Source organism: Leuciscus leuciscus (genome assembly GCF_965113295.1).
Source record: "Leuciscus leuciscus genome assembly, chromosome: 20".
Taxonomy (NCBI): Eukaryota; Metazoa; Chordata; class Actinopteri; order Cypriniformes; family Leuciscidae; genus Leuciscus; species Leuciscus leuciscus.
The window spans coordinates 26,338,651-26,360,958 of record NC_138744.1 but is presented as its reverse complement, the minus strand read 5'-3'; the positions used below and the strand labels follow the sequence as shown (position 1 = coordinate 26,360,958).

Sequence of the window (22,308 nt, the reverse complement as noted above, 5' to 3'; positions counted from 1 at the left end):
AAAAGTGTTCCCTTTATTTTTTTGAGCAGTGTATATATATATATATATATATATATATATATATATATCCCAAAGCATCATATAATTACTGTTATTAGATGTTACACCAACTCTAAAGCAGATAAAGGCAAAGTACAAAAATATAATTAAAAGTGGAACAAATGAAATCACCAGATGGAAATCTACATCTCTTGAATTATAAAAAATCTAATTTTGTCCATCTCTAAAAATAAAGCGTGGTTCTCTAAACTCTTTTAATCTGAAATGTCATAGACAGGAAGTGCTTCAGAGATGTCACTGTGATCACAGCTGCTTGGTTCAAGTTACTAAAGCTTTGTGGAACAGGACCCAGGAAAATGGAATACAAATATGTAAGACGTTTCCATTGTTTGCTGTTTGTAAAGACGTTATAAAAGTTTGATTTGATTAAAAACTCTTGAAAAAAAAATGGTCTTGTGCAGCTCTTATTTTATCTTGTCATTGAAATTTAATTTCATTAAATCATTTTAAGTCAACATCTTGTGACTCAGGGTGTTATAGCATACAGTAGTCTCACAGTTAAGAGGTCCTTGCTTTGAGTCCCGACAGACCCAGAGGGCCTTTCTGTGTTGGTATTTATGCAGTTTCCCCCACAATTCCCCCATCTGGACAGGGTGTTTCCCTTCTGGTCTGAGATCCGATCCCTGTGACCCTACTTAGATCAACAAGATCCATCCATTTTCTGTCATAAACTGGCTCTAAACTTTATCGAAGACATGGCCACATCAAGACCTCATTCATTTATCCAACTACAACTGAACAATTAATACATTAAAGGGGTAAATATAAAGTCCTAACAATCTACCTGTAGTGCTGTTTCAGCTGATATTTTATCCACTTGGGACAATAATGCAATAGAGAAAATGTACAAACACCTCTCAGGACTTGACGGCAGTGATCCGGCACCAATAGAACATAGAACGCGCACAAAGGTTTGAGGTTGCAAAGAGCAACTAAACAGTGCACCTTCTGTTAATGAAATACATAACGGGAAATATTTCCATTATGAATGAAAACATGACACAGACATACAAACATTGAATACTATATTACATTCACAACTCTTATAGGGATTTGGCGCTACTGTCCAAAGCTACATCTATATGCCAATGGTGTAAATATGTCACACATATCATGCACAGCATGTCAGTGACACAACACAAAAAAGTTTAAGTACTAGCTTATTCCTGTATTCTGTAATATGCACTACAATCAAACCTTTGTCAAACATAAAAATAAAGATGCTCTCAAAAAAGACAAGTACATATAAAGTTTAATGAAGTTTTTACAAAAGAAAAAGAAAAAATGGTGTTAAAACATCAAAACACTTTTTGTTATATTTGATTTTCTTACAAAATAATTGCTACCATATTTACAATACCCTGTGCACAAACCCTGCCTATGAGATACGGTAGAAATGGTATCACTTTCAATACATCCAATATTTCGTGCATCTAAAGACTAGGCACAATTATTTACAAATGTCTCTATTTCTGTTTTGTGGATGTCTGCAGTTCATTGCATGTGTTGTATGATTCATGGCATTACATTCCCCTGGGATAACGACCGGCTCATCTCAGTGTGGACAAAGTATGTTTTGAGCTCTCCTTTCCCTTTCACATTTATAATTCCTCTGCATGTGCACATGTAGCCTAACGTCTGCAAGATACGACTTGTCTCTTCTGTAACCTGCAAACACATACGTCACAATAACACAAAGGAATTAAATATATTAATAAGACATTGCACTGCACGTTGTGCAAAGCATGAGCAATTTTTTCTGTCTAGAATCCCACTGGTTTTACATGGAGTGTTACTCTTTACCTTGAATCAAATATCTATTAAAAGGACTTGAGGCAATTTAAAGATTGTAAATCAAAAATAATTTATGGTTCTGTATCTTTTATAAATTTCACAAATATAGTGGGGGAAAAAAACATCTTATCTTACTTGTATTTTCCCCAGCACTCCTGTGCTGTCCATTCTGCTTGCGACATTCACTGTGTTGCCCCAGATGTCATACTGCGGTTTCTGAGCTCCTATCACTCCAGCTATCACAGGCCCATGATTAATACCTGCAGATGGATGGTGATATACAGGTAGGCATGTGCCGGTATCAAATTTTCATGCTGCGATTAATTGATTGAGCTTTTATCACGGTATACGGTATTATCACGATATTTTAATTGCTCAAGAGAAGCGAGGGGGGGAATGTAGAAAAAAAAAACTTGCATCACAATAGGTGTAATTGTGATTGTCAAAACATTTGGTAACTAAACAGAATTTTACACACTTTTCACGATTTCAATTCAATTCTTGGAATTTGATTTCAATCTTGATTCATTATTGACATTATTGATAAATATTAGGTAGGCTACAGTAGATAGCCTACATGTTAATTTTTCTCAAGAAAAAATACATATCACATAATGCTGTAAACATACAGAGAGCCCTATCAGCTGGTATTATTAAAGGTTAAAAATTAACAAATTAAATTAAATATAATTTGGTTTTCATTATAATAACAATTATGACACAAGTAAAAATATAATACAAATGTAATATAGTGCACATATTTAGCAAAATACTCCTCTCTATAGCTATTTTTTTCTAGTCAACTAACGTGTTGGTCATTAAATGGCTTTCCTGAGGTAAATGTAACGTTCTGTGACATAATTGTTCACCTGCAGTTTTATTGACCTCTTTACGTGGTTGAAAAACACTGATTGATCGATATTATGTATGAGGCATAAATATCTTTCGGTAAGTTGTACTGTGTCTTTAAATAAAAAGTAACAGATGATCGGTTTACTTTAACTGATGCGCTAGCGATCTGTCACGTCACATTTACAAGCACCAAAACGGTATTTATTGTCTGAATTTCGTAATAAAATGGACACAACATGAGAGCTGAGATTTTTTTTTCATATCAAAAGTAGCCTAACCTGCTCTGTCTAGTCTGTCGGTGTCAGTGTCCACTTTGCTCCGCGATTTTTCTCTGCGTGAGAAAATGGATGTGTGGCGCGAGAGCGTGTGAAAAGTGTCAATTGCGTGAGTCTCACGCTGACTGCGTAGAGTTGACAGCCCTGCTTTTAGAAGGGGGATAAATCGTCGGCAGCGTCCCTCTTTCCGCCGTGCTTCATCTCCATGTGAGGATTCATTACATTAGACTAGAGTGCGCGCCGCATGCACACAGCGCTTCTACATGTGAGGATTGTTTACATCAGAGTGCGCACGTGTTTTGCGCAGCATATACGCAGTGTTTGTTTAAGCGGTTGATGGAAAAGCTAATGCGCGTTCTATAAATCTAAATTCTGATCTGTTATTTTTCACGGTATTTTGAAGTGCCCGCGATAACAATATCGTGCATATTCATTACCGCGATTTATTGCATTACCGAATACCGGCACATGTCTATATACAGGTACTGCAAATTACATCTATTTCAGTCATGAAACTCTAGAGCAGTGGTTTTCAAACTTTTTCAAGAGCGACCCTTTTTTTTATTTTTTTTACGCGACCCATAGGCCTATATAGGCCTATTCTTAAGCCTTTTCTTAACAACCGCTTTTGATGATGCACGTGCAGTGGCTTATCCGTGACGCGATGGCAACGCAAAGTTGATTCTGCACTCTTTTGATCTAGCTAAAGCTACAGGGATGCTAATTAACCGGTTAACCATTAACCATTGTAAGAATTTTAACCAATTAATATAGCCTATTATCGTTTGATGTATGCTTAAAAAATTCACTAAAAATATTCCACAACAAATCCTTTAAATTTAATGATATTCAGAACAGAACAAGAATGAAAAAAAATATCTATAAACAAGCCAAAAAGAAATAATTTCGTTGGGCTCACCTAACTCTCTCATTCGAATAATTTTTTTTTTTCCATATTCGTGATTTATTTGGATGCTAAACTATTATTTATTATAGGCTTCTAAGAAAAAATGAAAATGATTATCCCCCCAAAGTTAAATATTTATTAGGCTTCAAAAAATATAAAAACTTTTAATTTAAGTGAACTTAAAACAAACCTTACATAAACCCATTATAAATGTCATATTTACCTGTGCCTTTCCTGTCTAACAGATATGAAATATACAGAAATTGGATAAGGTTATCAAAACATTCCGCACTGCATAAATTATAAACTAAATATAGAGAAATCCGTATTAAAGCTACACGCATTCTTTAGTCAAGAGCTGTTAATAATTTTCTCAGAGAATTAGCTGCTGCCACTTTAGGACCAGCCACAGCTGACGATCTCACGCATCCCATTCTCTCACTACTCTTTACTTTCATTTAAGATTTTATTTAACTCATTTAAGACTGTTCTTGTGAGGATACTCGACAAAACTGACATTTTGGCATACATGTGTGTTGTTCGTTCTAGCGCGAAAGAGAACTTGATACTGGCGCGCGTCTATCTGTGGGTCGTGTGTGTGTATCAGGAGGACATTTACGACAGCGCGTTCTCTTTTGTCTTGTCGCGCATGAATGGTTTAAAAGCATTTGCATGAATAAGAGCGGGATCGTATAACGATAGCTTAGTCACCTGTTGTTGTTTCTGACGTTTCATCGCCTGTGCCGCAACCGCGATACCACGGAGGTGCAGGACCGAGCCTATGTCGATGCGCGCGCGTCCGCGTCCGGGAACATCGCGTGCCGTCTCGGTTTCCTTTCCGTCAACTTGTTTGTGAGGCGCCGCGCCTCACAGAAATGAACCAAACTCAGTTGTTTAAATAGCCATATTTCGCGTGTTTCTTTTATATAGGCCTATAGACTATGATTTTATGAAAACAAATTTTGTTTTTTAATTTAATTATATTTTCCTTAAATCATCCTGGCGACCCATTTTTTAAGTCTCGCGACCCACCCGAGGGTCGCGACCCAGGGTTTGAAAACCACTGCTCTAGAGGGCGCAGGCTGTTCTTTACCTGCAATCTGCAAGCAATTACATCATTAACACATGGCACACGCTGATTCTTGGCCTCTGCTGATCCTGCAGCCAATGAGATTGCTTGCTAAACATTTAAACAGTCTAGTTCATTGTTTGGTGTAAGCTAGTCCTGCAGCGTCCTATTAGAGTTCCTCTGACACCCTCCACCTCCCCCAGCTCCACCTGCTACGGGATTTATGTATGTCTAATTATGCCACCGCAGCAGCATCTTACATGCTCACAGCAGCATGTGCGTGTCTCTATTACCAGGAGCAATCCATACTTGCTATGCAGCAGCAGCAATTGTAGCTAAACTGTAGTTAAATCTCTTTAACCTTTATTTAACAGAAGTACAAATAAAAAAAAAATCCAGTGTTTTCACTGACCAACTTAATTGGATTTTGTAAATGTAAACATTTTGATTTTGACGGCTGCAACACACTCCAAAATAAGTTGGGACAGAGGCAAAATAAAAGTGAAAAGATTATATCCCAGGTAAACTTTTTTGAAACAGTCCACAATTAGCAGGTAAACTGGTAATAGAGGATAGCATACAGGAATGCCCTATATAAACTTGGAATAACTAACTGCATAAGTGTGCACACCTGAACTAATATTCAGTTGAAGCACTCAGTCTGTTTGGATAGGAGTCTGTCAGCTTGGCACATCTTGACTTGGAAATATTTTCCCCCTTTTTTTCTACTTTTTTGCAAAAATGTTCCAGATCTGTTATTTTTTTCTGTTTCTATTTATTCTGTTTTCTATAAGATTTAGGTCTGGGCCGTTAATCTTTCTTTGCTAAATCCATTCTTTTGTTGATTTAGATGTATGTTTTGGACAATTGTCATCATAATAATTTTTCTGCCCTAAAAAAATGCCTGAACTTGTCCTAGGATGTTTGTCTGATTTGCACAAAATTGAGTGTCCACCTGACAAAAAAATAATCAAAAGATTTTTCATTTATCTTACTGTAGATATGGCCGATATATTTGTGGGATTGTCCCATAATGACTATTTGTTTGCTCAGGGGGCTAACTGAACATTCTAAAAGATAAGCCATTTAAATTAATGAATGGGAATGATAGATGAAGGCTGTAATACTAATGTTGTCCACCAGAGTATACAAAAAAACATTTTAGGTCTCATAGATTTTAATCTGTGAAAATGGTTCAATAGACTTACTACTGAAAAAATGCATAGAAATAGTAAATGCATAGAAATGTAATATATTTGCAAATAAATCTGCAATCTCCAAAAAGCTAATAGATCATTCAATTTTACATTCATTTTTATATATCCTAATGATGTTGAAAACATTTGCTTAAAACTCAATGAATCGCTGTTCATTTGTATTATTTGTATCTTTTTAAATAATACATAATATATTACATAATATACTTTAAGAGACATATACAATAATATACAAGAGACTCATATTACAGCATTTTTGAACAGAGACATGGCCATTGCATCCCCGCATGTTATAAGCCATTGATGCTCAGACCCCAATAATAGTAATTTTTTGTTTTCACTCACCAACTCGGAGTTTGAAGTCATTGAAGGAATGTTTATTGATGACATCAAGCTTCCCCACCAGTGCAAAGGCAAACTCCACCATGGTACCAATGTGCATGTACTGCCTGTCATGCTCCTACAAACACGAACGGCAAAAACAATGGGTTAAACTTTATTTTGATAGTTCACTTTAGACATTCTATTAACTATAAATAACTTAACTTTAGAATAAGATGACATGCGCTTGCAAAGTTACTTATAGTCAGTAGAATGTCTGTTGGGGAAGCGTCAAAATAAAGTGTTAGCAGATATTAAGCAGACAGTCAACTAATTCTCTAATGACTGGTAGCTAACATGTAGTTGCAAAGTTAGTTATAGTAGAATGTCTAAAGTGGACTATCAAAATAAAGTGTTACCAAACAATGAACTCACACCAATGACTTAAAATATCTTAATTAATAGTGTAGATATTAATATTTTACAAGAAATATATTAAAATAGAAAATTATATTAGATGAATAAAAGTAGACAAAGTCGTGTTCCCATGAAACATTTGTATAATTTGACACACAGACAGACTTGATTGAATCCCTACATTCCTGATACCTGTGTATATTCTGGTCCTGGGCTGGCATTAAGTCCAGTGGCTGCCATATATGTGCTTCCAATGGTCTTTATCTTCTCCACTCCACTGAACTTTGGCTTAGAGAGCAACTACACAGGAAATACAACATAACCATAGCAGAGTTAACATCAAACAAACCATCAAAACTGATTTGTGAAAAAGGACTGCATCATGGTAATAACATTTCAATTTTGACTAAATCAGATGAATTTCATGGGCGAATGCTATTCTGTAGCAAACCAGCAGAATTTGCACACCACAGTAAGTTTGAAGTACACTTCAATGGGAAAAAGTTCAAGAGTAAAAATGAACCAGCTCTTTTTTTCCTACAAAATACATGAAGCGATACGTTACCTCATCAAAGTCTGCAATGATCTCGTTGAGCAGTCTGAGGCACTCGAGACCCTCCTTGTTTACGTCGGATTCTGTGTAGAACTCTTTGAAGTCCGGGATAGAAGCAAACATCACACACACCAGGTCATATGATTGGTGATACAGATCCTGTCATTCACAGAGGAAAAGGAAGCTCAGGTATAAAATATCTGAAGACTGACTTTCAAACTAAACAAAAATAAAACATTATTTAAAAAGTGTAATCTCAATAAATGTTCCCTCAAAACATTAATTTCAACAGAAGAAAGCAACTCCTGGCAGTTGTCAAGCACTCCCAATCATCTAAATTCAAGTTATAGTCAGATGTGCTTTAAATTATATCACAAGTTTGTTTGCGCTGGTCAAGTAAGTACTTTTACTTGATGTAAGCCAGTATGAAAGTATTAGGACATTATTATAACTTTGCAGTACACCTTTGTGGTACCTTTGAAGTTCAGAATCTCATACTATTTTCAGCATGTTATGAATTTGGATGCATTCAAACAGTATACAAATTGCAGTAATTCTTAAGTTGTTCTTTCTATCTACATTCTTACCTCGTTCTTCCAGTTCCTGGCCAGGAAGTGCTCTGCTACATGGGCTGGCAGAACATTCTCCAGCAGAACGCGATTGAGATTCTCCATGGTTTCTATTTCCTCACATTCCTTCTTGAATTTGTTCTTCCACAGGAAATCCAACCTACAGTAATATTCATTCTGTTACAAGAGGACACAGAGGTAAAGAGACTGGAGGTCACAGCGCTATTTCAGTTAAAAACACCACACCACACATTTTTAAAAGAAAATCTTATTCTTATTCAAAACACGACAATGAACTTGACATTAGTCGGCAAAAGCCTATGACATACTTCTGGTGCGACCGGGAGTATAAAAGGGCACCTGTAGAACACGTCATCAGCTCTTTGTCTTCGGGACCCGTTTGTCTCAGTGTGTGTGAAAGATTGAGAGCAGAATAAGTGCTGTCAGCTCTTGAGGGAGATGTATATAAACGCACTGTGATCAGTAATGGTGGGGAGCTCGGCTCTGGCTTGATTATTTTCTTTAGGGACCAGAATCAAGCCTTTTGCACCTTGCGTTTATGACACTGCGTTTGCTGAGTCAAGAATCTCTGGCAGAATAGAAACCGCAGAGCCAGTATCCACTACAAACTCGGGCTCCATAGACAGGCCTGTCTCAGTAGAAATGCGCACTAGACACTTAATCCTGTCAGTAGAATTGTCACAGTTCGTATTGCATATTTGCACTTCGGGCAAAACTTCATGGACTAGTGTTGACGATTATTAATTGCGTTTAGCTTTAGAAGCTGGTCAGATGCATTTGCTAAGTGCTTATTAGATCCAAATCTGTTACAAGTACGCTGCAGCACCAACCTGAGACTTTCTCTGATAGGGTATGTAGCTCAGGCTTTGGCCATAAGGAATTAGTCACGACAGCCGCTGGTGTGTACCTCAGGGATGGGGACTCCTTTAGAGTCTTTGACTTTAATGTCAGCCGATGAGGCACTCATCCCTTTAGCATGGCAGCGTGTGCATTCGTTCCCAAAAGTGTCCTCTAGGGGATGCAGTTCGAGTTCTCATTCGAAAGGGAACATCAAAGGTTACGTATGTAACCATGATTGCCTGACCCCGGATTTCCACCAACTGCGGAACGGCTGCGGATCCGCTCCGGAACGGCGGCGGAGTCAATAGGTTTCCATTAAAGAACGAGAAACTGCATCTCCTTGCCATGCTTTCAAATATTCCTGCACACATCTCCTTCAGACAAGAGGTGATGACGTGTTCTACAGGTGCCCTTTTATAATCCCAGTTGCACCAGTAGTACGCCATAAGCTGTCGTCGACCAAAGTCAAGTTCATTGACATGTTTTCACACATGCTCCAGACACCGGTCATGCCTGAGGCATTACCCAAAGTGTCCACTAGGGCAGTGGTTCCCAATTCCAGTCCTCGTGACCCACTGCTCTGCACATTTTGTATGTCTCTCTTATCTGACACACTCAGTTCAGTTCATGGAGTCTCTCCTAATGAGCTGATGATCTGGTTCAGGTGTGTTAAATAAGGGAGACATACAAAATGTGCAGAGCAGTGGGTCACGAGGACTGGAATTGGGAACCACTGCACTAGGGGATGCAGTGTCTCGTTCCCCTTCTCAGGGAACCATGTTTACATAAGTAACCAGAGGCTTTTTTCTTTTCTTATATTCACCAAGGTTCGGTTTGTTTGATAAAAAATTTAGTCAATAACAGTAATATTGTAAAATATTATTAAAGGAAAAGTTCAACCAAAATTAAAAATTCTGTCAACATTTATTCACTCTCCAAAGTTGTTCCAAACCTGAATGAGTTAATTTCTTCTGTTGATTAACAGCATTCTTCACAATATCTTGTTTTGTGCTCAACGGAAGAAAAAAAAACTCTAACATGTTTAGAACAACTTGAGGGTGAGTAAATGATGATATAATTCTCATTTTTGGGTGAACTATCCTTTTAATATTTTAAAGGACCTGTTTTCTATTGTAGTATATCTCAAATTGTTATTTTTCTATGAAGGCAAATCTCCATTTTCAGCAGCCATTACTCCAGTATTTAGTGTCATATTATCCTTAAGAAATCATTTGTAAAATGCTGATTTGGTGCTGAAGAAACCCTCTTGTTGTGCTGCTTAATGTGGAATGTGGAAACCACAATTCAGTGGTTGTGGTTCAATTCAATTCAATTCAATTCAGTGGTTCAAACCACTTGTTGTGCTGCTTAATGTGGAATGTGGAAACCACAATTCAGTGTCTTTGATTCTTTGAACAAAGTTTGAAGAACAGCATTTACTGGAAACAAATCATTTGTAACAGTATAAGTGTCTTTACTGTCATTAGTATTTTAAAATCGAATGTGTCCTAGCTAAATAAAAGTATCAATTTCAAAAAAAAATTAAAAAAAAATCATAATGATAAGAAAAATCATGGTGATAAGCAAAACAAAATCACCAAATGACAAACCAATATTAAATCCCAGTACTTTCACAGAACATGTAATATGACACTTTAGTCTAAACCTGGAGACAATGACAAATAAAAGAAACAAACAAACTGTTGCAGGAAAATGAGATATACTGGTTTTACCTCAACTTCTGGATAAATTGTTCATAAAATTATCACAATTATAAACAAATTACAAACTATTTTGTTTCAATGCCATTCATTGCATGGTGGGAAAATTATTTGAATCCTTAGATTTAAAGGGTTAGTTCACCCAAAAATGAAAATTCTGTCATAATTTACTCACCCTCATGTCGTTCCAAATCTGTAAGACTTTCGTTCACCTTTGAAAAACAAATGAAGATATTTGAAAGTACATTTTTGAGAGATTTTTGTCCCTCCATTGACAGCTACGCAACGACTATGACGTTTCAAAAAGTTCATAAAGAGATTAGCCTGGGAAAACCCAGACAACTTCCGGCAAATTCAGATTTGCTCGAGAAGTAGTCTGGCAAAGAGCTCATTCAAGCCCATTTCCATGGCCTAGAAATCGCGGCACCAATCAGAAACGTTGAGGCGGGTTTTACACAATGACGATCGCTCTGATTGGTTTTAGGTCTATCCATTTGCGCCCAAAAGGCATTTGAGCGACGTCCATTCAACTTTTAAATGCATTATTATATTCAAATTGCAAACACATGAGGACAGTCTCCATGAAAGACCCACTGGCAGATGAACGTGCTACTACATTTCTCTCCGAAATGGTAGGAAATTAAATTAGATTTAATAGAGGATTTTAACTGTGACACGATGATTGACAGGGCAGTTTACGTGACAGGATGCACGCGACAGATCCGTCCGATAAAGATGACGAAGTAGTATGTCCCAAAGCTTGCCTACTTTTTTGCTACACATTCAAAAGTGAATACCTTTTCTTCACAAAAAGAGTACATACTTTAATGGCGTAGTGTAACTTAGGCGAATTGGGACGCAGCATATGGCTTTACACGATGACGATCACTCTGATTGGTTTTAGGTCTATCCAACTGCGCCCAGAGGCATTTGAGCGACGTCCGTTGGTGACGACCCTTTGGAAATGATTTGTCTATGGAGCTTTGCCAGACCATAACTCAGTTACTACTGAGAATGGTCTGGTTTTAACCAGGCTATAAAGAGATAGTAAAACTAATCCATGTGAATCTGGCGGTTTCGTTTTCTGAAGAATGTTTCTGAAGAAACATGATCACTTTATATGATGAACCGATTTAATGTAGGCTTTTATTCATGTATAAACCTTAATCAGTGTACATGAACAGAAGCTCAACCATACTTGCTTTACGCGCAAAAACAACCCTCATTGGTTCTTGCGGAAGCTCACGAGAATGAACCTCATTGGTTCTCGCATGTCACGCAAGCATGCTTGAGCTTCCGTTGATCATAACTGATGTGTGAGTTGATCAATGTTTATATGTGAATAAAAGCATGAATGAAATATTTTCATCATATAAAGCGATCATGTCTCTTCAGGAAATTTGGACTAAACCGCACGATTCACATGGATTTATTTTGTCAATGCAGGGATAGATATCTCTCAGATTTCATTAAAAATATCTTCATTTGTGTTCCAAAGATGAACGAAAGTCTTACGGGTTTGGAACAACATGAGGGTGAGTAAATGATAAATGTGTAGGGTGAACTAACCCTTTAATACCTTTCATTGGCTACAATAACCTCCAAATGCTTGCAATACATCTTCACAATCAAATGTCAAATGGTAAACTCTTTCAGAATATTATACTGGGTTTCTTTATCTTTAATCAATTAATCAGATTAGACTGTCAATTGCATTCTCATCAATACAGTATACTTCTTGGCATTAACTATGACCAGCATGCAAGGTTTGAACTCCCGTTCTGGATCCTATCCGTAAAGGGTCTTAATTCTTAATTCCATAATTCTGGAGGACCTGGCCATTGAGAACCTTTGGAAAATTATAAACCTGAATTGTGATAAGTTATGCAGATCATCCATTGTAGTCAGTATTTCCAGCATAATACAATAAAACTCATATTTATTTATATGCTGGAGTTTGCCTATCTTGCCATCTAATGTTGTCATTTTAATACCTTAACCAAGTTTAGTGTCCTCATATTTTGATTGTAAAATAGAACCTGAATATATCCCCTCCAGACATTACTTTTGGGCACTACTGTATGTTGTGAACAAGAAGAATACATATGTTCTTGTAATTATTCATTACTTTGAATTATATTTTGTAACTAGTCTTTATTGGCTCTCATTTCTTGGGGGATTACATCAAATAATGTATATATAAATGTAACTGTGTAAAAACACTGATCAATAAGAAGATTTCACACAGTGACCAAAACTATAAATTAAACTACACATTTACATTTACATTTACATTTATTCATTTAGCTGACGCTTCTATCCAAAGCGACTTACAAATGCTATATATGTCAGAGGTCGCACGCCTCTGGAGCAACTAGGGGTTAAGTGTCTTGCTCAGGGACACATTGGTGTCTCACAGTGGATTCGAACCCGGGTCTCTCACACCAAAGGTATGTGTCTTATCCATTGCGCCACTACCACCCCAAATTCCACATTAATTATAGTTACATTTATTTGTCATTGCAATTCAACCCCAAGGGTTCTTAATTTATTGCAAGTAGGTATAGAAAACTGCACTCTTGTTCCTTTAATAAACAGAGTAGGATCTGTGATCGCTTTGTAACATAAGCCACATGAAGGAAATAAACAGACTAATAAAGAAGTGAATTAAATCAACACGCCTGTCTGAAATTACATGGATGAGAGAGGTTGGACAAACACTCTGAGGAGAGTGGCCCTGAATATCAATCTGTCCATCTTCTATTTCTACTATCACACCGCTACTCTAAAAAACATTTTTACTGGTCAAGTTCTGACTATGTGTTTGGTCACACTGCATTATTAAAAACAGAGTAATAGTACTGAAACACCCATGCAATCAAGGTCAGAGTTATGTCGCTTACTTCATAAGTGTTATATTTAAGTTAAAATCTAAACCAAGACAATTTTTAGTAAAGTGTGATACATTTAATAAAAAATATTAAATAGCATGAAATAAAATATTTACTAGAATGACCCTAGTCCCTCCTTCTAATATAATCAGTCTCTAGCAATTAAGGAATCATGAAGCAGTGTTTTATATATTGTTATTGTTATTTCTGTAAGAATTAACTATACATTTCAATTAAAATGTTCCATTACAAAAATATATAATTTTAAAGACTATAATATTTTGTCTGTGTTCCATACAAGCACGAAGAGAATGGAATGGAATATTTCATGAAAAAATAATTTTAATTCTAAAATCACATTGTCTAAGCCATATTCAGAGCTACAGATAAACACATACCCAAGGCAGAACCTTCCATAACAAGTTAGCCTACAGCTAACTTACACTATTTACCTGTAGTACTTGGCAGAAAAATGTTCAATGTGGATATTATCAATAATAACTTTTAAAATAACTTTTGCACATCATTTTGCATTGTTCTTAACACTTATTGCCTGTGGTAAATTAATTTTACTGCATGGCCTCTCTTGGCTAAAATCTTTTAGAAACTATGGCAAAAATCTGATATCTTTGCTCAATTTGTCTGCCTTCCTCAACCATATATATCATTTTATTTATTTGTTTACATTTTTATTCTAAACTTGCATTGGACTGGATTTGAGGAAGCAAATAGGATTTAGAATTGTAATTCAAATGTGCTAAATTGGAAAGTAGAATTGAAATGGAATCCGACGAAATTCATAACTGCTGTAAGTGTAGTTTTAAATAATAATGTCATTACATTTCCTCAACGCCCAAGGCGTCACTTTTTGTCACTTTCAACCATGCTTCAATATCTGACGCTCAAAGCACCCTTTAGCGTCCATATGAGACGCAGAACCCTACCACAGACCTAAACCTACCCAACCGAAGCGTCTCATATTGACGCTAGGGGGTGCTTTGTGCGTCGAATATTGACGCTTCCGAAAGCGTCAGTTACATGACGCCTAAACCTACCCATAACCGAAGCGTCACATATGGACGCTAAAGGGTGCTTTGAGCGTCAGATATTGAAGCATGGTTGAAAGTGAAAAAAAGTGACGCCTTGGGTGTGAGAATGTGTTGCAGCATCACGATAAACAGTATAATGACTGTTGTTTTGAAAGTACTTAAATCCTTCAAATTGGGCACCTTATGCAACTTTAATTCAAATTTCTGTTTTCATTTACTGTGAGAAAGGAAGCCAGTTCTTCAATTCTGAATTGTGCCCCAACCCTGGAAAGTGCATTTAAAAATGTAGCACATGTGCATACATACAATATGCAAATAAATGTTTAACATAATGATCACTTTTTCACCAACTGTTGTAATCCACGAATGATTTGGTTTATAAAAAGAACTCACCTGTCTAGCTAGAACAAGCAGGGTGACGAAGAATATAAAGAGAGACACAGAGCCCATTGTTTTCAAGTCTTTCAGAACTCCTGGCCTTGTTTTGTCAAGAGAAAGAGAGACAGAGAGATATAAGACTTGCTAGCATCACTTGTTTTTTTGTAACAAATCGTATCATCTGTAGCCCAAGATGGCCAGCAGACCATGTCCACCACAGCTGTCAATTAACAGGAAGTGTCTGTGCTGGTTCACACTGATTTATTTTCAACATCCATCTCTGATTTCTAGAACAAAATCAGTAATCATCAGGAAACTGTTGTGCGTGAAGCAAATCCATTTTGTTGAGCTAGTTTTGGGATAAAGGACCGAAACATCAAGAGTTTTTAGATAATTTTATGAATTGCTTCACACTAAAAATGGTGCTTTGATGTATACACATGGTTGCCTATGATTACCTTATCAGATCAGATTTGACTAGCTACAACATTGGCTTACTGTTTACATTTTTATTTTTTATTTTTTTTAAATACCTTAACACACTGATTTTTATATACTGGCTTCTAATGAAAATATAAGAAATACCTTTACATTAAATTATAAGTTATTCAATATGCCAAATTTCATGGGGAATAACCTGTTAAATAATATGTAAAGTATTGAAAGTTTTGAAACAATGTGAGAGATTTATGTTGAAGATATACAATTACTATGGTGCAACATATTCAACACACAAACTACATTACATGGCCAAAAGTACTGTATGTGGACACTCCCTTCGACTTAATGGGCTCCAGTGAAATTTAGTAAAAACAAATCATAATGAACACACAATGACATCTGGATAACTGTGTGCTCTGCACTTTGTGGCAACAGTTTGGGGAGAGATGTTTTCTGTTCCAGGGTGACAATGTGAGATCTTAAACAAATGATTTACTGTCTGGTGTGGAAGAACTTTTTTTTTGTAAAAATAAAATAAAATAAAAAATATATAGACCTGAACCCCAACCTGTGGTATGAACTAAAATGCTGACTGCAGCCCAACTCCCAACACTCTCCATGCCTGACCTCAATGATGCTTTTGTGTTTGAATGAGAGAATCACGGCCATTTTGATCTAGTGCAATGCTTACCCAGAGAAATGGAAGCTCTTATATTTGCACAGGAAGGACTAACTTTTTATTAATGTCCATTCCCAACCACATATCTGTGTATTTTTTGAGTCTCTACATAATTCTGACCATCAAGTGTATTTTACAAATGTATTACAAGTATATTTGAACAAGTACTCACCTTTCCAGGATTTCGGTTTTGTAGAGGAACTTGCTGTACTCGTCCAGCAGAGATGCGTGTGTTTGAAGTATGATGACGTTGTAGAGCACCACGGCTGTTAGCATGATTAGCATCTTTAGCTCATAGTTGATCCTCAGAAACACTGAGCAGGAGATCAGTCCCAGAATGCAACTGTAGATAAAATACTAATGGCAGAAAAACACAGAAATCATAAACACTGTGTTGTTACTGTTTAAAATAAAAACACACACATAACCAGTTGGCTATCTATCTACAAAAAAATCTTTGCATTTTGTTATATAGTAAACACTTATTGAACACTCTGAATCCTTTTGCCTAAGGCCTGTTCTTCAGATTAACTGCTTTTGCCCAACTTCTGCCAGATTTTGACTGCAGTGTGTATTAGCACCAGTCAAAACTTATTTCATAAAGTGTATGAAACAAACCCAAAAAAACTGAAGCAGCAGCATAAATGTTCTATATTAGAACGATTTTAGAATTGTGTCAGCAAGGTGCAAGCAGAAGATGATGATTCAAAACACAGAGTTTGATAAAAATCCAAAATGTGATACATTTAATAAAAGAAAATATTGATATCTTTGCTCAATTTGTCTGAATTCCTCAACCATATATAGCACTTATTTGTTTATACATTTATTTTCCAAACTTGCATTGGATTGGATTTGAGGAAGCAAATAGGATGTAGAATTGTAATTCAAATGGGCTAAATAGGAAAGTAGAATTGAAATGGAATTCAAAGAAATTCATAAATGCTGTAAGTATAGTTTTAAATAATAATATTTTCACTACATTTAATCAACATACGGAACATCACAATAAACAGTATAATGACTGTTGTTTTGAAAGTACTTAACTCCCTCAAATTGGGCACCTTATGCAACTTTAAGATATTCCAAAAGGTATTCCACAGATGCTTAGAACTAACACTGAGGCTAACATAAGTATAGTCCAGACAAACACTGAGTGAAGGTGAGGAACATTACACATGGTGATGAACTCAATGACAAACAGCTGTGATGATGATTAGTGTCCATGGAAACTGATGAGTGGCGGGAAATTCAAACAAAGGAACACATGTGCCTAATGAAAACAAACTAAAAGTCCATGAAAATTAAGAATGAACACAACTGAATAAGTCTGAGACATTGGCTGCGTTCGAAACCGCATACTCAATGAGTAGGTACTTAATTTCAATAAGTACTTACTTAACGAGCGCTAAAAGAGTAGGTACTTTATAGCCAGATCTCGTTGAGTATGAATGCGAACTATGGAGGTATTTTTGGTGCAAAACTACTGAACGCCTGTGACAGTGGAATTTGAAGTTGTAGAGAATAGCCACACATGTGTATCAGTAAATTTGAAGTCACAGAGAGAAATGTTTTAAGAGTTGCAAACTTGCAGACTTTTTTTTATCTTCCACAAACACAACACAACAGTTACACCTTCTCAAATTCTTCATTGCAGGTGCACAAATCCAATTCTACAAATCACAAATTAAGAAACTCATACGCTCACATTTTTGCTACAGTTGCTGCAGTGAATATGGTGCAAAACGCATTTACACACCCGCATCAAGAAATGTGAAGTCACGGAGAAATTTTGCTCATCTGCAAATCAGTATGTGAATTCATCCAATGAGAGTTGCACACTTGTAGAATATTTTCTCACAAATGTCTTGTATATTTTTCTAGCACAAACACAAGTACATAACTACAGCTGCTTGAATCTGCTGCGACGAATCTCAAACACTGTTTTTCGCTTTCAAGTGACAAGTTTTGCGCGCTCTCCCTTTTGCACCAAGTGCACCGTGAAATGTGGGGCAAAAGTGAGTTGTGCATCTGTAGAGGCAGTGGGCGGAGCCTACATGAATATTCATGAGTTTCCCGGGCATGCGCGTGGAACTGCTCATTCTAGTTCACGCTCCTCGTTTCTCAGCAGGTTTAATGGATTATTTCAAAAAAGGTAAATATAGTTTCAGCGCGAACTTAAACTACAATTGTGTATCGTTTTGTTAAATTCATAATGTTTTTATTAATTCGTCACTGACTGAATGATTGCTGGCATTCACTTCGTGTAGGCCTATATACAGTAGCTACAGCAAACTTCAACTCGCCGTATAAATTGCACCTTGCGAAGCTTTAAAACTGTGGCTTTTACTAATTATTATCATTTGTTGATTGCAATAAATTAAATAAACCTTCACAAATGTATCTGTGGGCTAACACTTTTTAAAATATATATAATATATCCTGGTGTGATTGTTCTTAAATTCTTGTTCGTTTAAATAAGCCAAATCATTTAAGACCAAACTCAAGCATGAATGTGTTGCTTTAATACATACGTACAATTTGGATTAAACAAAATTGTATGGACAAAAGTGGATAAATTACATTTGATACAACTAGGTTACTGTAAATGAGAAACAAAAAACACTTAACATTATTTTACGGAATAAGAGCATGCGCGTGGAACTGCTCATTCTAGTTCACGCTCCTCGTTTCTCAGCAGGTTTAATGGATTATTTAAAAAAAGGTAAATATAGTTTCAGCGCGAACTTAAACTACAATTGTGTATCATTTCATAAAGTTCATAATGTTTTTATTAGTTTGCACGTTTTGTGCATTCGTTAATGACTAAATGATTGCTGGCATTCACTTCGTGTAGGCCTAGTTTATAAAGCACAGCAAACTTCAACTCGTTCATTTCGTTGTGCTTTTCCTCTGTACATTGCAATGCTTTAAACTGTCTTTTGTTATCATGTGTTGAATGTCACTGCAATAAAAAAAAATAAAAATAAATAACGTTCCACTTTTACCGTAAAACCAAAAATTCCAGAACACCTGAATGATTACAGCAACACTTATTTCCAACAGAAGAGCAGAATATTCCTAAATACATGAACCATTACCATTTTATTTATTTATTTATTTTTTATCTTCTGATACCTTACCTTATGAAGCTTTACAGCTGTGTCATCTCTGGCAATAATCTCAGGGAAATAACTCCACAACCATATCCATGTCCAAATAAACATTTTGCACCCTACACTGATGTTTCTCATTGTCATGTTCTTTCTTTGACTTATGTGTTGCTCTGTGTGCCTGGATGATACACAATGATGACCATTGATACAAATGCATGATCTACTTCTGACTTGAACTCTTGAAAATGAAACCTTTAAACTTTGTTGGATCAATGTTAAAACATGACATTCTGGTATTTAAGATTTGCATGACAAAAGTTTGGAATCACTATGATTTAAGAAATGTTATACTTTTATAGCAGGCAAGGTCAATTTCCACACTTCATTAAGCAGCACAACCATTTTCAACTGTGATAAAAATCAGAAATGTTTCTTGAGCAGCAAATCAGTATTAGAATGATTTCTGAAGGGTCATGTGACACTGAAATCTAGAGTAAAATGAGCTCTGCCATCACAATATTTTTTTTTAAACATTAAAATAGAAGACAGTTGATAAAAATATTTCACAATATTACTGTTTTTCAGATAAATGTAGTCTTGATACCTTAGAACCTTACTAATACCAAACTTTTGAACCGTGTATATATTATTAAATCAAAACCAGCACAAGCACACCTTGCAATCAAAACATTAAAAATAATATTGTTACATTATTTTGCCAGTATGTTGGTAAATATTTTGGTGGCTTAATTGGTGGCTTATTATATTCCGTAAAATAATGTTAAGTGTTTTTTGTTTCTCATTTACAGTAACCTAGTTGTATCAAATGTAATTTATCCACTTTTGTCCATACAATTTTGTTTAATCCAAATTGTACGTATGTATTAAAGCAACACATTCATGCTTGAGTTTGGTCTTAAATGATTTGGCTTATTTAAACGAACAAGAATTTAAGAACAATCACACCAGGATATATTATATATATTTTAAAAAGTGTTAGCCCACAGATACATTTGAGAAGGTTTATTTAATTCATTGCAATCAACAAATGATAATAATTAGTAAAAGCCACAGTTTTAAAGCTTCGCAAGGTGCAATTTATACGGCGAGTTGAAGTTTGCTGTAGCTACTGTATATAGGCCTACACGAAGTGAATGCCAGCAATCATTCAGTCAGTGACGAATTAATAACAACATTATGAATTTAACAAAACGATACACAATTGTAGTTTAAGTTCGCGCTGAAACTATATTTACCTTTTTTGAAATAATCCATTAAACCTGCTGAGAAACGAGGAGCGTGAACTAGAATGAGCAGTTCCACGCACATGCCCGGGAAACTCATGAATATTCATGTAGGCTCCGCCCACTGCCTCTACAGATGCACAACTCACTTTTGCCCCACTTTTCACGTTGCACTCGGTGCAAAAGGGAGAGCGCGCAAAACTTGTCACTTGAAAGCGAAAAACAGTGTTTGAGATTCGTCGCAGCAGATTCAAGCAGCTGTAGTTATGTACTTGTGTTTGTGCTAGAAAAATATACAAGACATTTGTGAGAAAATATTCTACAAGTGTGCAACTCTCATTGGATGAATTCACATACTGATTTGCAGATGAGCAAAATTTCTCCGTGACTTCACATTTCTTGATGCGGGTGTGTAAATGCGTTCTCTTACGAGAGGTCTCTCGTACTGCGTAAGATATCTTACGCTAGGGGAAAATCCTTTTCCGCGAGATATTGAAGCCAAAAATTATCCTTAATTTTGTAATAATGCAAAACGCGTTGCAGCAGCAATGCAGACATAGGCGAGACAGCTCGCGCGCCTATTGGCTGCTCTGCGGCAACTGCAGCAGCCTATCGAGCGAGGCCTGGCGTGACGTCAGACCCAATCAGGGCACTTCGCGCCCGCTGCGTCACGTCCCGCCGAAATGGGCGTGGTCTAGGCCTATAAATATCGCTCGCAGGCAGCTATTATCTGATTTTTCATCCTTCAAGCGAAGCACACGCATCGCTGGAGCTGGATAAGAAGCCGCGCCGTCTGAAAGAGAGCACCTTCAGCGGGACGAGTCACTGAAGTCGCTGGCCGCGCCGCCTTCCTTGCCTTCCTGCTGCGCTTTCCGGCATTATATCCTTTCTCTGCTACTGTGTTTATGTATGTGTGTGTGCTCGCCGCCGCGACACACACTCCCATTGCACTAAAAGAGCTGGGCGTCTTTTTCAAGACGCCCCTTTTCCTGATCACGCAGCTCTCGCACTCGCTGGCGGCGACTGCCCTCACTGCGAGTTAGGTACTGCCTATGGTGACTCTGAGGACTCACCTGGCATCCTTCTCCGAGACTGCTCCTCCGCCCCCCCCCCCCAACCCGCAAAGCTTGCCGGTTCGCCCGCTTGCCTTGCCTGCTTGGGGGACGATACCTGTTCTCCCTCTGTTCGAGCCGCGCACACCGCGCCGCTCACAGAGGATGTCAGGAGCGGGCGGTCACGGGGCTAGCTTTCTCTCTCCCTCTGTTCAAGCCGCGCAAACTGCGCCGCTCACAAGGGAGGCTGGAAGCGGACGGTCGGGGTTAGTTTTTCTTTACGTTATAAGAAAGCTACCCTGCCTTCTGCGCCCCATTCATGCGTCACTCACCGGCGAAAGGAGAAAGATGTGTTTTTTAGTCCCTCCGAGGATGGACTGACCTTCAATTTCTCATACATATTCCCAGTTCCCTGATCATGCGACTGGAAATATCAATATTGCAGCAGGCGAGCCTGTTTTAATACAAGCGCGCCTGCAAGCATACGCCGAAGAAAGCATGTGACGCTCTTATATGCTCGTGCATCCGAAAACCTTTGCGTTCCCCCCTGTGGCTCAGTGGCGGAATCACTGGTTTTTCTCACGAGAGACCGGAGTTCGAATCCCGGTCTAGCGGCAGTTAAAATTATGCCGCCAATGCTTCGCTCTGTCAGTTCCCTGAAAAGCGACTGCAGACGTGCATTTTGCTGCCAACGAGCGCGTTGCACAACCCGCTCGCCTGCACCCAAACACCGTTTCTATGGTTTCCGTGCGTCACTGGCGAAAGGAGAAAAGAGCGTTTTCTGGTCCCCCCGCGGACGGACCGACCTCCTCTTTCTCGTACATTTCTCATTCCCCTCTGAA

The 22,308-nt window shown here is 37.3% G+C and overlaps 1 protein-coding gene across 1 annotated transcript in view; it reads right to left on the bottom strand.

The window, feature by feature from the left end:
- Positions 1 to 1,294: 1,294 nt before the first annotated feature.
- adcy2a (adenylate cyclase 2a) overlaps positions 1,295 to 22,308 on the bottom strand; it is a 190,660-nt gene continuing 169,646 nt past the window's right edge. Inside the window, exons 18-25 of the mRNA XM_082150260.1 lie at positions 16,227 to 16,411; positions 14,950 to 15,034; positions 8,053 to 8,211; positions 7,478 to 7,624; positions 7,105 to 7,212; positions 6,520 to 6,634; positions 1,990 to 2,114; positions 1,295 to 1,728 (exon numbers count right to left, since the gene is read on the bottom strand). Of these exons, the coding sequence (XP_082006386.1) occupies positions 1,576 to 1,728; positions 1,990 to 2,114; positions 6,520 to 6,634; positions 7,105 to 7,212; positions 7,478 to 7,624; positions 8,053 to 8,211; positions 14,950 to 15,034; positions 16,227 to 16,411 (1,077 nt within the window). The 3' untranslated portion in view covers positions 1,295 to 1,575. The remainder of the gene's footprint in view (positions 1,729 to 1,989; positions 2,115 to 6,519; positions 6,635 to 7,104; positions 7,213 to 7,477; positions 7,625 to 8,052; positions 8,212 to 14,949; positions 15,035 to 16,226; positions 16,412 to 22,308) is intronic.